The 18596-nt window shown below is 32.7% G+C and overlaps 1 protein-coding gene across 2 annotated transcripts in view; it reads right to left on the bottom strand.

Moving 5' to 3' along the window:
• Nucleotides 1-221: 221 nt before the first annotated feature.
• Nucleotides 222-18596, bottom strand: part of LOC134528198 (ran-binding protein 3) — a 54758-nt gene continuing 36383 nt past the window's right edge. For both annotated transcript variants that reach the window (XM_063361589.1, XM_063361590.1), the window contains exons 8-13: nt 16098-16181; nt 12624-12767; nt 11151-11309; nt 8458-8553; nt 1463-1640; nt 222-399 (exon numbers count right to left, since the gene is read on the bottom strand). In XM_063361589.1, coding sequence (XP_063217659.1) covers nt 1473-1640; nt 8458-8553; nt 11151-11309; nt 12624-12767; nt 16098-16181 — 651 coding nt within the window. In that variant the 3' untranslated portion in view covers nt 222-399; nt 1463-1472. The remainder of the gene's footprint in view (nt 400-1462; nt 1641-8457; nt 8554-11150; nt 11310-12623; nt 12768-16097; nt 16182-18596) is intronic.

The following is an 18596-nucleotide window of genomic DNA, read 5'->3' as shown; positions in this document are numbered from 1 at the left end:
AATCTTAAGATGAATTTTATAATCTTTTATAAATGTGGGGTATGACCCATACATCTTCAGTTACGAAACACGACGTTGAACAGGCTTGAAACAAGCATGAAACGGTAATGCATCTGGCATCACTAAATACTTGGAACTATTTCAAAGCATCTTTCCTTAGTCTATACAACAGTGTCTGTTCGTTCACTTCAGGTAAAATAAAAAAATAATAATAAAAAAACACACTCAAAACAAAATCTATTTTCAACAAAACACCTGGGAAAAAAAATGTTTATTATTTTGACAGAATCCAAACTTGGGTATTTGTCACTGTACACTATGTGAAGTAGGTAGTGCAAGGCGTGTGTGCCCCACAGTGCACAGAGTTGTGGTCCTTCACTCAGCCACTGGTACTTGCACCTACAACACAAAGATCATGGTCGGTCACACCCAATGAAACAAGAATATACACACATTGAAACCAGTGCATACAAGATATGTTGAAGATTTTCAATGGCTCTGAAAGCTCAGGTACCAAACACATTACCGGCACGACTCTAAATTTAGAGCACCAAATCTGTAACCAATGGTTAGGAGACCACTACAACACTGGACGCCCTGTCTGCAAAAGGCCTCTGTGCATTGTGCATTGTGCATTATGCATTATACACACACACACATTTGTCTGGTCGTGTGTGCGCACGTATGTGTGTGTGTGTGTGTGTGTGTGTGTAAATAGTGAATTTTGGTGGTACAATTTAAAATAGGCTGCCTTTTGTTGCTGGTAAAGAGGTGAAAGATTCCACTATTTTTTTTGAGAACTCTTAGAACCTGACTCTTCACCACTGCCCAAGATCCATTTATAATTTATAGTAATGAACTTCAATAAAATTCACTGTAAAAATATTAATCTTTAATTTTACATTTTTAAAGAAAACAACAGAGGTTAGGTCTAAAAAAAAAAAATGAGTGAGTGATAGTGTGAGTGTGTGTGTGTGTGTGTGTGAGAGAGAGAGTGAGAGAGAGAGAGAGTGAGAGAGAGAGAGAATGAAAAAGAGAGAGAGAGAGTGTGTGTGTGTGTGTGTGTGTGTGTGTGAAGTATGTCGTTCAGTTTATGCTGTTACAGAACAAAATTTTTAGATTGGGTTTTTCTTAAGATACTTTTGATGAGTGGTATGAAAGATTCAGGTATAATCTTGCTTAAATATTTTTTTATGAGCTGCGAGGTGTTGACTACGGCTCCTCTGGTACCTGAAAAAAATCATTCTTGTTAGAAGTCACGGCGCTGCAGGTCATTGTACGAGTTTTGGCTCGTCCTGAATTCTTCGGTAATGTTGGATTATTTTCCAGATAGTCGGGGGAGCCCCTTTAATAGTTAACAAAATGCTCTCCATTCATATATCATGTGTTCATTTTCTTGTCCTCCACAGCACCTGCCAATCAACTATAAATGCATACAAGTAAAAAAAAAAAAAACCAGAACCTTGAGCTTCTTAATCCATATCAAGCACGCAGTTGTCGGCCACCAGGCTCTTCTTGGGAGAAGGCTCCGACAAGCAGGCCTTACTGCTGACGCTCGCCGAGCTCTGCTGCTGGGAGCACAGTCTCGCCACTCTCGCGCTCAGACTCGAATACAGGTGCTCAGCTTCCTTGGGGGTCGCCTGCAAAACACACGTCCGCATGTTACACACGTGCCTACTCTCTCTTCGCATATCGTCGGTCTAATTAGCAAACCTCGTAACTCCACTTTTTGTCAAAAATTGGTTTTTGGTACTACTATATACTCAGTTATGTGTTCTATTACCATTCCAAAGATCATAACAATAAACAATCCCTATGGGCTACAATCCTATTTTCAGAAAACCTATCTCCAGCTGTCGATTTCCTGCATATTAGCATACCTCGTAACTCCATTTTGTTAGTAAACAAACACAGTGTTATTGTTGGACTGTCTATTAATTGTTTTTAAAATATTATTCTAGTTGTTTCAATATTGTTTGTACGTATGGACAGGTACATTTTATTATTATCTCACACTTTAACTATTGTCCATCGGTTATTTATGCATACAAAACACTTATTGCAATAAATTATATTTTTAAAACTTTTGTAATACAGGCCATAATATCAAATGTTTTTGGAGGTAAAGTCTAAACTATTTTATACGATTTAGCTATCCATTCTTCATTTCAGAATGTCAAGAGCCAAGAATGATTTCGGCATGGATCTCATGAGTACCCCTTGTAGAACATCATACATTCTTTACGATATTGGCACTTTCATTGTTTTCTTTTACTGTTTTCGATTTGAAAGCCAAAGATGGCTTCTGTTATCTGTGGAACGAGACTGAGAGGGGCCTTGGTTCAAATGAGTTTGCTACAATAATTTGCAACTTCATCTTGTCGCAACTACCTTTGAGGAACGATGCCGACAAATTGATACTGTATAGTAGGGATGGGTTGAGTACACATTTTTATCGATTCCGATACCGGTACCGATTCCTAAATTTCGATTCTCAATTCCAAGTCATTCCAGTTTTCGATTCCTGGTAATTCTGGTCACATAATTAAAACTACTTAAGAATTGAATGCATTACATAATGATAATAACATGTATAAAGGATAATTATAAACTTAGAATTAAATGTTGAGGGTTTTTTTTTTTTTTTTTCAATTACCAGTGAAGAAGCATCTTCACATAAAGTTTGTTTGCTAGTAAGTACTAGGCTGTGCACAAAGAAGTTCAACATTTAGACAGGGTTCTTTAACAGGCGATAATGCCGATAACATAACATCTTTGTTCAAAATGGGTTCAAAGGTAGCACTACTTTTTTCTGTGGTACCTTTTGACTTAGTTGTTTTTCTTCAAAGATTATTTTTTCTGGTAGTAATGTGTGCCGGGATTTCAAATGCTTCATTAAATTGGTTGTAGATTTGTAAGTACCGCTCCGTGAAATTTGCGCACTACCATGATTACAAATTGCATATTTGTCATTTTCACTAATGATGCGAAAATGTTCCCAAACTTTAGACATGTTGATACAATATCAGACCATTCGCATCGTAATTTGAAACGACAGTCGGCGAACATTTTTTTATTAACAAACTAGCAAAACACTTGAAAATAGTTTTAGCAAAACAATATTTGTGCCAAATAAATAGCATAAATGCGCAACAATTCACAGTAACCTCAATAGCACGACGGTGAATTACGCCGTAATTCACCGTCGTGCTATTGAGGTTACTGTGAATTGTTTCGCATCTATGCTATTTATTTGGCACAAATATTGTTTTGCTAAAACTATTTTCAAGTGTTTTTCTAGTAATTATTACGGTTTTCCTTTGCAAGAAATAAACACGAGCCTCTGTTGGCGGTATGGCCAGAAAATTCTTTGAAATCGATTGTTGCTTTCATTATACAATTTGTCCCGTACGCAACGAATCGATACGTTTCGACTTGACTTTATATTTTATGGCCACCAGAGATTTTGTGGAGGCCATCATCCTTGAATGGCTCACAACTAAAATGGTGACGACACGTGATGTGATCTCGTTTCATAACCGTCCCTTTCTTCACAAAAAACAATGGACTTTTCTTAACTGCAAATAAAATTAATAAGTCTATTTACAATTTATTTACGTCTAATACATGAGTGAGGAATAATGTTCTTCGATCGTGGAGTTTTAATTAGAGGTTAAACATGCCCCGTAACATTGTTTTTATTTATTTTTATTCGTATAAAATTAATATTTAATAATAATGAGCATTATTAGGAATTTAATGCGCATACGGCAGGTAAGATATATTAAAATAAGTAAGTAAAGTTCAGACGAAAATATATTACTACTGTATTTTCTTAACTTAACCGATTCCTAACCTACCTTGCCCTTTTTTAGTACCCGATACTGAGTACCCAAATTTTTTAATAATCGGTGGTATCGAGGAATCGGAGAATCGAATCGACCCATCCCTACTGTATAGTGATGGTTGCTGCTATCAGGACAGAAATGTGACTCTCGCCAATGCACTCTTACAGATATCGGTGACAAAGTGTGTAACGATAGAGCAAAAGTTTCTGGAGGTCGGACACACACAAATGGAGGCAGACTTCATGCACTCGAAGATAGAAAATAAGCTGGAAAACAAGAAGATTAATGTTCCAGCTGACTACATTGCAACTTGCAGGGAAGCACACAGAAATCTACGTCCATATGAAGTTCATTATTTGACTCACAGTTTTTATAAAAAATTTGGTCATTATCAAGTGTATAGCTCTATCAGACCAGGCAGAATAACTGGGGATCCATGTGTTACCGACATCAGAGCCTTGAAGTACACTCCAGATGGGGTTTTTTCCTACAAGTTGGGTTTCACAGAAGAGTGGAAGAACTTGCCTATTCGCAAAAAGAACATTACTGCTAAGCCATTTGATAGTTTGCCAGCACTGTACACTGAGAGGCTGAAGATAAAGAAAACTAAATACGACCATTTGCAGTCCCTGAAAACAACTATGGAGTCAGACTATCACTTATTTTATGATAGCCTTCCTTTTCAAAACTGAAGCATTGATTTTCTGAGGGGTAATTTTTTTTTTTTTTTTTCCAATTTGTTGGAGTAATATTTATTGCCTCATTTATCAGTATTTAAAAGCTAGTTTTATCTTGATGTTCTTTCAAACGAATTCATAGTCAATGTTGATTTTATGTACTATACAATATTGCTGTTGTGTATTGTATACTGTCCTTACTGTTCAATATCGGAAATAACCCTTGTATTGTTAGAGATACTTTTTTATAATACACGAATAAATTTGGTGCTATAACTATTCATCTCAAAATTGTTCTAATATCAATATTAAGTTTACGCCAATAAGAAGATTTATATCTTATCAAACCTCGTATCTCCATATTTAGTTTGAATTTATGATTGTAAAACCTCGTAACTCCATTAAAAAAGGTTTAATAATTAAAAACTGACACAGAGTTTATTGACAAACGTCAGGGGGTCTTTAACTTTTATGTGATGAATTAAACATATATTAAGTACAAACAAAAAAGTTATTCAGTTTTTTGCTTCTCTTGTAAAATTTGTCTTCAGGGAGTTACGAGGTTTGCTAATTAGACCGACGATATGCGAAACCATCACCAGCTCACTGTTTCCACAATTTTTATGGAGGCATACAAATATCTTCTTAGCAAGCTTAATAACAACGAAAACCTGCAATGAAATTTCCCTGAACAAATCTTTTTACAAATCATTCATCTATACTACAATTTTCAGAAACAAATAAAGAATATCTAGCATCCACCATCCCCATATCTCCACTTTCTTTATTTAAAACAGAACCTTGCTTACACCATTTTATAGTGTGTATGATAAGGCACTAAAACTTAATAACAAAAAACTTTCCCTTCTGGATTACATTTTCCCCTCAATTACTATCTCTGGGGAATTTCCATGAATCCTCCCCTGATTTTTCCTGACTTTCATAATGTGGACAGTAACAGAATTACATGGGATGTAAATTTTACTATGTACCAAAATCAAAAAATTTAACTCAGAGTGATTTAATAAAGAATTATAAGGCTAATACTTAATAAAACATGTGTATTACATAAAGAAAAATTTCTTAATGATGCATCTGATTTTGATTACAAAAAAACAGAAAGCCGAAATCTGCTAGATGTATATTTTTTTCCGAAAATTTGTCAGTTATGATTTTGTACAGGCGAGTACCATTTCATTAAAAGAAAGAAAAAAGTAATACTTGTAAGAAGAAGGCAAAAAAGAGAAAAGGAAACAAGTTAAAAATAAAATTAAAATTTTATTACATTAAAAATACTAGTGGTTCACCGATGCGGATACCGATGAATCGTAATCGGCGATTATGGGTACTTACCGATTAATCGTAATCGGCGATTATCTTAACGATTACTTTGCCGATTATTTACGTCCCGGCGTAATTAAGTAGGTTTTTACCGTGTAATATTTTGTTACACATTTTAGGACGAAATACCGTAATATTTGTATATATTACAAAATTCATCTAACTCCGTCATATCATAATTACAGATATTTCGTTAAGTTTAATAAATCTCATTGCCTCCAACAATAAAAAATACATTTTTCCTACACGTTTATTTACGTTTCGTCTTTTGTTTCTTTAGTGGCCTTGTTCATTACCTATAGCCAGAGACGTAAAATAGATGGCACGCAATCAAAATACCACGAACAGTTGCAGTGGATTCTATGACAATCGATCTTTTCGAGTCGTAGTAGTGGTTCAAAATCGTAGTCCCGATACCTTCTAGAGTTTATCACTGCATTTTACCAACTCGTTATAGGCGTCTTTGGTAACATTATCCGTTGTTGTGTTATTTGTATGTGACGTGAAAAGTGAAAAAGTATTTATAATTTTATATATTCAGTCAACATAAATAAAATAACATGTGCTAGAATTGGTTTTTTGTCATTTTTATATAATTATAGTTAGATAGCGAGTAGGGAGAAAAAAAGTGAAGTGTGGATACATTTTTCTATAAACTCAAGTGAACAAAATAAAGCAGCATGTTTACATTGTTAAACGGTAATTTCTTGATGCAACCTTATGTGATAGTCGATAAAGCCCACCCCACACGAAGCCCATTTTCTGCTATAACTTCTGTTATACCCATGGGTATAAAAATTTTCATAAAAATTTGTATAGCAGAACCGCAGAAAGATTTCTTAACTCCATACACACGATACCTAGAATGCTAACAGAAAACCAGCCAACGCAGTTGCCGACCAAAGCAAACATACCAGGGGAGGATAAACCTGTTGAAGTCAACTTATCAAAATACTGAAAAAAAAGTGAAAGTTACACCTGTTTGTGTTAAAAATTATGTAACTTGCGGAAATATTATTTGATATTTTATCTTATATTTTTCATTTGCAAATAAATAACAAAATTGGTTTAGTATTTAAAAACAAATTAAGAGCAATTTTGGAATTACAAATATATTTTTAAGTTGTAGGTTAATTTCATTTAATTTTGGAATTACAAATATATTTTTAAGTTGTAGGTTAATTTCAAAATCTAAAAATATATAAATTTAAATGATACAAGGGACATTGGGTTTACTAAATGTAGTTTATGTACGGTTTAAATTCAATTATTAATTTAATTATACAGTTAATCAAGCTAATTTCATTGTAATAGTAAAAAAATGCTACCGATTCATATATGTTATATATAAGATTTATTGATTACTTATATATTTAACTACATAATTAGAGGAATTGTAACTAATATTTTTGTAACCCAGTGAGACAAATAAACACGCACATACCGCGTAATAAATTTAAATCTTAGGTGAAGAAAAACATTTTGCATGTTTTTTTTTTTACCCTCACAGGTGTGTCACTATGAAGTATCAGTTTATTCATTATTAATTTATGGACACTTGTTTCTTAATAAACGTTGGCGTTTTAATTATAAAATTAACTTTTGGTTTAAATTATTTGTGAACATGTGATTTTACTTTACTTTTTAAAAAGTAAAAATAAATCTAGGTACGTAGTACTATGAATAAAATCAATGGACTGAGACACCTAAATGTAGTTAATAATATTATATCATAAATTAATTCTAATAATTTATATTTGCAGAAAGCACAGTATGTACAATTTAATTATCTGTTATTTAAAAAAAACTAAAAAACAATTGGACTGATGAGGATTCGAACCACATTCAAAATCACCCTTCTACCGTTGCCATCGTGCCCTTCGCCACTACGCTACCGCAACTTCTACGAATGTGATAGGAGATAATGGGTAATATATAATGCAACGTATTTTTATAACGTATTTTAAAATTTCCGATTACTTCTTTCTGTGGCAATTTCAGCTTAACAAATATATTCCATAGTAGTTTTACTATTATAAAGTTTCATTTGGCATACCATTACATTTGTTACGTCCCTTAATGTTGACAATACAGACTATATACGGGGTTATATTGCAACACGTGGGTCCGCCATCTTGACGGCTCCAGCTCGTGGGTATAGCAGAAAAATAGAACACATTCTATTACGGTTTTGGCTAAGACTTCGGTTATGAAAACTTTTATACCCAGAGCCAGACCCCTTGGAAGGGTGCTGAAATGTTACCCACACGGGAGCAGGCGCGCTAGCATAAAAATTACATGAAAACTGCTAAGGAAATGGGTGTCGTGTGGGGCAGGCTTAATAATGCTTGTTTTCCGCAACAAAAACTTACCCATTGTAAATTACAATTATTAGACTATAGTTCAAGTTGTTTACAATAACAAATATTTAAATAGAAGTTAATTTAATTTACACTTTGCAATGACTTAATAGTGTATTTTATGTATTTTTATACTGTTATTATAACTGTATTCTCAATTTTACCTAATCTTGTTATCCAAATCACATGGGAATAATAATTTTTGTGTGCATTATTACACTTAAGACTCACCATAACCAAGAAAACTTTGATCTGTCCGTCGCTGTCCTGCGCAGTCAACCGCACACTCTTCTGACTTGCTCGCTCAACTGTCATACCCGTCCAAACCTGCACAATACAAGACAACACGGTGAATACCTAACAGGTAGGGGCAAAATTATATGGTGAATTGCGATAAAACTGAAAAAACACAGCAAAGTATGCCAATGCAACATATAACACAGAAATGTAAGTTAATACACCATTTAGCACAAAATCACACTAAAAACATTAAGTCAATCATCAAATTGACAAAACTCAACTCAAATTGCAAAAATTTCATATTTTATAGTGGTAAATTCATTCAATGTACCTAATTTATCTAGCACAAATTCTGTACCAAAACGTATAACCTAAATGGATAGGAAGAAAATTAATATATTGTTTGATCTTACATGTCTTACAGTAGTAACACGTTTTTACATTAATAATGGCACATGTTTCTCATACAAATTTCTGATTTAGTTTTATTTGTCTGAGTAGTTACGTTCTAGACATGCTTATTACTAATGATTTTACTATATAAGAAATAAGTGCAATAAGTATTTAAAAATATCTCATTTTCATATTTGTTGAAATAATACACTTATATTGAATGAATAAAGACTAGTGATGGGATTTTCAATACTTCGATACCTCGATACCTTCGATACTTGAAGGTATCGCAAAGTATCGAGTATCGAAACTGTAAGTTCGATACATTTTTTCGATACCGGAATGCTTGTTCATTTGTATTGAATTAAGTTTTGAGTCGCCATCGTACAAAATACAACTACAGTAGAACCTCGACGATACATTCCCATTTCATACATTTTCCCGTGTCATACGCCGATTAATTTTGGTCCCGCCGAAAGTACTATATTTGCAATGGTTTACTTTCCCAGGACATACACTTATAAAAACATTAATTTCCCGTTTAATACGTTTTTAAGAAGCGGAAAAGTCCTAAAATTCACAAATTTTTTTATTACATATTTTCCTCCTGATAAATTACGTTTTAATTAATGCTTTTATTTTGAAAAACGTTCATTGTTTACCTTTGCAAACGTAAGAAAATAACTTTATCGCACCATAGATATGGATAGTATCAAGAAGACTGTGCACTTCGCTAGTAGCATCTATGGCCAGCACCAAGCGAGACTAGTGGCGCAAACTAGCAATGATTATGAAAATGGTGCACGCGCTTTACCAAGGCACGGATCTCATATTTTGTGCATTCATTAATCTTTGAACTGAATATACTCGTTTGTTATTGTTTTCTTACGATCGGATATTTTGTATTTTACGTTTCTCAAGTTAAAATTTTATTGAAAATTGTTCTGTTGCATAAAGTTGTTTATAAAATGAAACAAACAAGCAAAAATTTCTGATTTTCTTTTTACAATAGCCTAATTTTTTTATTTCTAATTTTGGCTTGGTGACTTTTCAGCCCCCTCCAAGAAAGGATTTCAAACATTTTGTAAGGCCACTTTTTCTAATGCTTTGCTTGATTATGGACTGTATTTTACATTTCTGGTGGTTTTATTATATATTTGTGTGTGTGTGTGTGTGTGTGTATGTGTATGTGTGTGTGTGTGTGTGTGTGCGTGCGTGCGTGCGTGCGTGCGTATATAATGATGAATTCATATCAAAGTATCGAACTGAAAAAACAATACAGAATCGAGTATCGAAAGTGTGGTATCGTCCCACCTCTAATAAAGACAATGTATAAAATAAAAACAATAACACACACATCTCCTGTTTAAAAAACAAAATTTCCCTAAAATAAAACCATAAAATCTTGCCTCTACTAATAGATGACTCATGGATGATAGAGATGAAAGTTCAAAGCAGCATGTTTACAAATACCTAGAGAACCAATTTAAAAACTATTTCAGAATCTTGAAATATATTTTTATAGAATTTTAATACTACAGGTAAAATATAATAACAACAAAATAATAATAGGTTACCTAACACACACACACACACACACACACACACAGAGAGAGAGAGAGATAGAGAGAGAGAGAGAATGTCGTTAGTCACCACAATCCAGCCCACGGCCAATCTTCTTCTCCCTTCCCAATGCTAAAGAAAAGTAGCGGAATGAGACAAGGCACGTTGCTTTTTACCAATCCTGCCACTTCCATCCTCGTCATTCTTTTAGCAGTCTTTGTGTTAACTGCTTAAACTTTTTTTAAAAATGTCATTTAAATCACTCGTACCTACGGAAGGGCCAACAAAGAAACACTCGTAATTACCAGACAAATTAAGTATGATTTACGTAGTCAAACTGACGGTGCCTTACAAAACTCTTGTATCTTCGGAGGTCTCGTAGTATCCCATACTCGTAATAATGAGGTTCCACTGTATTTCAATTATATTAAAGAAAAGTTTGGTCCTTTTTTTAAGTTAATTCACCAAATACATTTCGACAGGTTATAAAAATACAGCAAATTTTGTAAACATAACATATGCAATATTATATTTTAGAACCAATAAATTTCAACTATGAGAATCAAAATTGGAATTGCAATCAGCATATTTTGAAACCAATCCAACAATAGAACAATTTTTAATTTTTGGTTTCTTCATAAATATTATACCAAGGTCTCCTCTGCAGATTAAAAAAAAATGCATCCAAGACTCAATTGGATCTGAGACCCAAACAACATGTTACTGACCTTGGTGTTGAGCAGAACTCTTAAGCTGCCGGTCATCCTGACCACAACTCGCGACTGCACGCCGTTCTCGTCTTCCTTATCGTTCAGTCGCAGTGTGCCCCTGCCGTGCTCCGTCCACGTGCTGTTCACTTTGCTGAACGCAAACAGCTTGCAGTTTATCTGCAAACAAAGCAATGGAATGTAGCCCAACAGAAATTGCTTAAAGGTTAATTGCGTAACTGTAAGAAGTATTTACATTTGAATCTAATCATCATATTAAATGATTTTTTTAAAATTCAATTATACCATTTAAAATAATTAAACTCATTTTTAAACAGTTTTAGATATAACTAGTGAAATAATTTTGAAAGTGAATTCCTGGGAACCATCAAAAATTAACAATACTAAAAAACTAACAGACAAAATTACAAAAATTCTAGGAATACCTAAAAAATTAAAAGAATTCCAATAAAAATATTCAGTATTCAAGGAATCAAGTTCATTATAATAAATGATATTCGGGAAAGTGACGGACAGATTTTTCATGTTCAGCATTTCTTCACACTCTTTCTTGGCTAAGTCAAAAACATCAATGTTTTGAAGAATATGATCATGTAGTGGCAGAAGGCGATAAAGCTCTTTGGTCTCCGCTTCACAAACCTTCCTTTATGTTGCTGAAAAATTCCACTAAAAAAATGGACAGCGACATACTCTGTTTTATGCCCCTTTGATTTCTTTTGTGGCATTCTCTAATGCTGTGATGTCGCAGGTCCTTAAGCCCCCCACTGACAATATTAAGCATTGAATTCCACACAGTGCACTCTGCCTGGCAATCGCTGCTCCTTGGCTTAATTCATCCTAGTTGGTTATCCTGATCTCGTTTATACTTCTGCTTAAATGGAGCTCGACCTGGTGATGCCTTACGTTTTTTGTTCATCATAACAAGGGCTGCGAATATTTAATTCAAATTTATATCGCCAAGTCTTAGAAATTATTTGAAACAACAATAAAATATAAAGAAAAGTTCTGAAATAAAGGCAATAATCATAGATAAAGGAATAATTGACTTTTGTATTTCAAATCACCTTCGACTACAATCAATTACAGCGGTGCTCAACAGAAATCACATGCAGTCGACCATTATTACGTACTTCCCCGCTAGAGTTCTGCGTCTTATTCAAAGTAGTTGCCATATTATGCCTTGTTGCCCATGGTAGAGTTTTGTTTATAAATGCACGCAAACAAAATAACTATACTGTGTTTCTCTGCCCTTTACAATATTTTTTTTTTACGAATGATGACGTATGTGTAGGTATGACAGAAATTGCATTTGTAAAATCTGTGATGATTTAGTAAAATCCAGGAATCCGGCTTGAGGGCCTGAAATCCGTGAAAATGGATAAAATCTGTGGAATCCGGCAGGCCTGCGACAGCAAATAAATTCAAAAAAGTCTAGTCCACAAAACACAAGTCCATGCATGACTTGAGCAGTACCTGCAGCACATTTGCCTCGTCCTCTTCCCCTGTGACGACCATCACCTGGTCGTACTTGCGCTTCACGGACCTCGCCTCCTCGTACTCCCGCGCGGCTTGGTCCAGGCTCTTGACGGGCCGTTCACTCTGGTTACTGGAACTATCCTGCAGAACAAATATTACCAAACATTTTCGATGTTTAAAGGTATGGCCTATCTAAGGCACAAAGAGAACAATCTGTCTCGGGATGTGGATTTAAATAGGGCTGTTCCGATACCAACATTTGGTATTGGATATCAGACAATTTTCAGCTCCCTGCAAGAATACAGGCATCAGAAAAGGCATGGGCGATATTGGGGGAAAAAAATAAATAAATAAAAGTGTACAACTATGATTTTTTAAAACTTGTTTGGTTAAAAAGCTGATAACCTTATGTATTCTACCAGCAGCACACTGGGCTGAGCAGAGCAAGAAAGCTGGCCAGGTAACAAGTAAACAAACATGAAGTTTACCTGATAAACAAGTGTTGCACAATGTCTTTAAAGATCTTGCTTGGAACTGAGATTTCATAAAAAAATTATGACAATCTTCCAAAGCTTTATGAAAAATTATTTTTAAATTATTTCCTCATATACTATGCCCAGTAATTATTGTGAATGTTGGTTGTAGTATCATTATCGGTGATGGTATCAGCAGGGCTGCCACTCACTACGTAGATAGAATTATGGGTGTTTTAAGGACCTCTGGCAGAAAACTAGGGAATTTTTAGTTACAGCTGGAATGAAATTAAGGACTTTTTAATTTCGTTACCATTTGACATTGACTTTCTTACAACAAACATCGTGTCAGAACAGTTTTACAAAAAAATTCCTACAAATAAATATATCAACTAACTTTTAAATAGAGCTGTGCCGATTTACTGATTTGATACAGGCGAAAACACATTTTGGTTAAAATGTTTTTATAAATTTACTATATCACCCAAAATGTATCATTCTAAGAAAAGCATGCAATGCAAAAGCACACTTATTTTAGTTTGCATAAACAAATGTTAATTAAAAAGAAAGATAACCTAGTAAGAACTGAATGGGATTTCTTTTTTGTAAACCTGCAGTAATATAAATGCAAAAACAAGTGAGTGCTTGACTAAAGTTCCCTGTCATTAAACATTTTACAATAAATTAATAATTCAACACAATTTACACAGCCATACATTGGCTAACTATAGAGAACAATTAACTAAACTAGCAGAAATTACAGAATTCCTAGTTTTTTATCAAGAACATATAATTAATTTTTCAATGAATGTCTTTTAGTGCCATAAAAAATACATGCATTGAAAAGACTCAGATAGAATGCTAGTAGCAGGTACACATACACTTTGCACCAGAAAGTCATAGTTTCTGTAGTACAGAAATCAATAATTTGCATTTAACTTCTCTAAAACGGATATTCGCAACTCCATAATTGTATTTAGTCTAGTCACAAAAAATATATTCTCAGTTTTCAGTTTATAAACAGAAATTAACCTCACTTTTTGAAACTATTATTTTTTTGCGTTATTTTAATTTGTTTGTTGATGTCCCATTAGTTGCTTAATTAAACACGAATTTACTAATGGAGACTTAAAATTTTTATTTAGTATGTAATTATTTAAAATAAGACTTTAATAATATGTACCTATGAAATATTTTGATTCACAAAATACAAAGTAAAAAAAAAAAAGAATTGAAAATGTGCAAGACTGTGAAAATTTGTACATGTTTACAATTCAATAATGGGAATTACAATGCAATTTAATGCGTGCGTCAGCAAAAATTCACTTTACCAAACATTTATACTGAAATGAGTTTCATGTGGTCACTTTGTACAGGAAACAGTAAAGGCAATTTACATTATATGAAACTATATACTACTTAGTTATTATTTTCAATTCAATTTTAAAAGCTTGACATAAGTTAATTTTAAAATGTCTTTGTCACAATATTACGAACATTTCTTTTCAGTTCAAGCAGTTGGTATTTTCCATTGTTTGTAGTGGCCGTCAAGCTTTAAATAAATCAAGTTTTTGTTTATTCTTATCTAACTTTACCGTGCTGGTGATATATTTATTTACAATGTATTATATTCAAGAACGTTATTTAAACACGATGTTTATGTTTAATATGTACAGCTGGCACACTTAGCTACAAAATTATGCAATTTCAAAGTATGTATTGGTAGGAAAAGAGAGAAGGGTACTGGTGGATTTTTAGGTTAGGGCTCTTTCATTGTTCAGTAATAAGGCCAAAAATTGTGAATCTGCATTTCTGCCGATTCAATTAGATATCGGCACAATTGGTTTCTACCAATTTGCATTGGCAAAGCTCTACTTTTAAGAATGGTCACCCTTCTTCACAAACAGTAAGGATATAATGTCAATAAAATAATTTCCCCAATAAATGTACTCAATTAATTTTTCTGATATTGTGTAAGCTGGCAATAAAACAAAAACTGCACCACAATGAAGATGTTTATTCTAAAATAGACTTCAAATAAAATTTTGAAGATATCTGGATGATTCTTTCAACACGGAAGATTCATTTAAATCATTACATTGGACATACGCCATTGCTACTTTACACTGTATTTCATAGAGAAAACCTGAAAAACAAAGAAAGATGAAAAAAAAAAAAAAAGCCAAAATTAGCAGATAACAAATACACATATTACAATAAGTTTTTGATTAATGTATTACAATACTGGCCTCCTCTTCTTTAATCATCCTTATCTCAACATATGTTTTATAGTTACATGATTGCTTCAATTTCAATGTAATGTACTTACAATACAATAGCTAAGTAATGAAATGAATTACACTGTTCAAAATGCAGCAAGCATCCAATAAAAATATGGTATTCTCTTTAGTAAATATGTAAATTTTTACAAATGACATTACATCTTCTTATATTAATATATAATCATAACAGACTTAATAAGAGTTGGCCAATAAAAACATACACTATCTGACAATAGAAGGTTCTGAAAGGTATTTTTCCTTTACAAATTAAAAAATGCAGTATTGACAAAATTTAAAAAAAAAAAAAAAAAAACTTCTAGTGATTTCAAAATCTGAATTACAATTAGAGAATCTGGCAGCCCTGTCTCAGGATATCAGGAATTGATATCAGAAAATGAGTTATTGTACCAGCCAGAATTTTAAACTGCAGAAATGTTGTGTGTCTGTATATGAATGTCATTTTTACTATTGCTTGATAAAGCATGATTTTGTTGAGTAGTAAAATAACAACTGAAGGAATAACTTTTGAAGTGAATTTTGGGTAAGAAAATTCAGATTCTCAGATATAATTATGACTTCTACTTTCAATAATAGGTGACATATAAATCATTTCTGCAAGCCTCCTAACACCACTACTACTTCAAAAATGAGATAAAGTAAAACATTAATATATTATCTTGAACTATGGTAAACTACACCATGACTCTAAAACTTACACTTTGGTGCTCTTTCTTCAGAACTGATGTAAAAAGCATCTCTTCCGTTCCATTTGTTGTTGCTATCGCATCTCCCACAACATTCTGCATGGATAAAACAGAACTATAATATACCACATGTTATTTGCTATAACAAAAGATAAATTTAACATGTTGACCAGTGAAAAAATCAAGTCTAGGCCTTTGTAATTTTAAGATATAACTAACATATACTTCCAAATTGACACAAGCTGTTTCTTCTGTAGGGTTGAAATATTTTATTTATTTATTTATTATCAATTTGTTACATGCCTACCAACGGCATAAGGCCATGGGTGGTAGGCACGATAAACATAAAAAAATACATAAACAAAACAAATACATGAAACAAAATGAATAACATTGAGGACAATACTATAATAACACATACACAAGACAATACAGCAAGCAACTAACAGATAAACAAGAACAAGTTTCATAATTCTATAACAACAGTAATGATAATCCAGAACCTGATTATAAATAAAAAAAATTAAATATGGTAGCATCATTAACCTTAAACATATTCAAATTAAATTAAGATAAGAAAAATTGTTTTATATTTAAATTATTTTTTGATAGAGAGACATAGCATCCATGTTTATTAAAATTTGATATAATTCTGTATAATATATCATTTGATTTGCCTAAGGAGCATAATAAAGGTGTCTGTCGACTGTTATAGGTAGGTACTTTAATCCCAGTATTATCTAGAATATAATTGCATTTTGTTTTACTGGTATAACAGTTATAGATAAAAAGGGCATCTAATAGCTCTCTTCTTAGAGCTAAAGATCTGAGAGAGGATAGACTATTAGAATTGTTGGTAATGTTGGTCTTTTGATTAATGATATTGATTAATTTATCTAGTTTGTCACTATCTGTTTTTGTGATATTGTTCCAGACCACGGAGGCATACTCAATCTTGGATCTTACTAAAGCTAAATAACTAACAATAGAATCTAAATTAGTGGCATTGAAATAATATATTTAATCAACGCTAACAATCTATTACATTGCGATCTAAGAGATTCAATATGGTTATGAAAGTACAATTTATTATCAAGTAAGACACCTAAATCTCTAACACAAACTGACTTCAAGATAACATGATTACCAAGTTTATAATCAGAAGCAATGATATGATGTTTTCTGGAGAAGGTTATAGATGTAGTTTTCTCATAATTAAGGTCAACAAGATTTCTTTTACACCAATCGAAAACTGATGAGATGTCATTTTGAAGAAGTTTACAGTCTAGATGAAGAGAAATTTTTCGGTAAATCTTAAGATCATCAGCAAAAAGTAGGCAATTAGAGAATTGTAATACTTTGGTAATGTCATCTATAAAAATGTTAAATAGAAGAGGGGTTAATGTTCCACCCTGGGGTACACCAGAACTAACTATATGTAGATCAGATTTAATATTATTAATTGAAACATAAAAGATTCTATCTAATAAATAGCTATTGAACCACTTTAGATATTTATCGCTTAATCCTATATTTGATAATTTTGTTAGTAAAATACAGTGATTAACAGTGTCAAAAGCCTTGGCTAAGTCAAAGTAACATGCGTCAACTTGACCCCGCGTTATTACTTCTGAATAGATTGGGTTAACAAAACTAATTAAATTAGTAGTAGGAGATTTCCCCTTTCTAAACCCATGTTGACAGTCGGAGAGTCTATTTTTAAGATTGAATTCAAGATCCTTACATATAATTTTGTCAAATACTTTAGCAAATCCATTTAAAAGTGATATCGGTCTGTAGTTTGCAACATTAAGTTTACTCTTTTTCTTATGTACAGGTATTACCTTTGCAATTTTCCATTTTTTGGGGTAAATTCCGCTATTTATACTAGAATTGAAAATAAAGTTAAGTATAGGGGCCAGAATAACAGCACATCCTTTTATAATAAAATTTGGAATACCATCAGGCCCAGTTGACATAGTGGATTTCAATGATTTAATTCCCCAAAGTACAAGGCTCTCAGATATGGTAGTCATAGGAATAGAGCACTTACTGTTTTCAGAAATTGAGTAATTTAAATTATTTGTAGGAGTTACATAAATACTAGAAAAATGATGTGCAAAACTGTTAGCAATAAGTACTGGGTCATTGGTAACGTTATCATTGATTTTAGGAGATAATTTCTGTCTGTATCCTTCTTTCATAATTTTTACATAGCGCCAAAATTTTTTTGGATTTTTTTTAACTTTATTGTTAAGATTTTGTAGCCAAAAATTTTTGTCCCGAGAAATGAGACTTTTGGCCTCTCTACGATATTGAGAAAATAAATCATAATAATAGGGGTTCATATTTCTTTTATATAACTTATGGAAATGTTTTTTGGATTTTAATGTTTCTATAAGTTGTTTGGAATACCAATGTGGGTAACTGGATTTTTTATTTATTTTATTCGGGATGTAGTTCTTGATGTAGTTAATCAAAGTAGTAGTGAGAAAATCAACCATTAGATTA

Source organism: Bacillus rossius, chromosome 1, assembly GCF_032445375.1.
Source record: "Bacillus rossius redtenbacheri isolate Brsri chromosome 1, Brsri_v3, whole genome shotgun sequence".
Classification (NCBI taxonomy): domain Eukaryota; kingdom Metazoa; phylum Arthropoda; class Insecta; order Phasmatodea; family Bacillidae; genus Bacillus; species Bacillus rossius.
The sequence above is the reverse complement of the archived record's forward strand: the minus strand, read 5'-3'. Positions and strand labels throughout refer to the sequence as shown.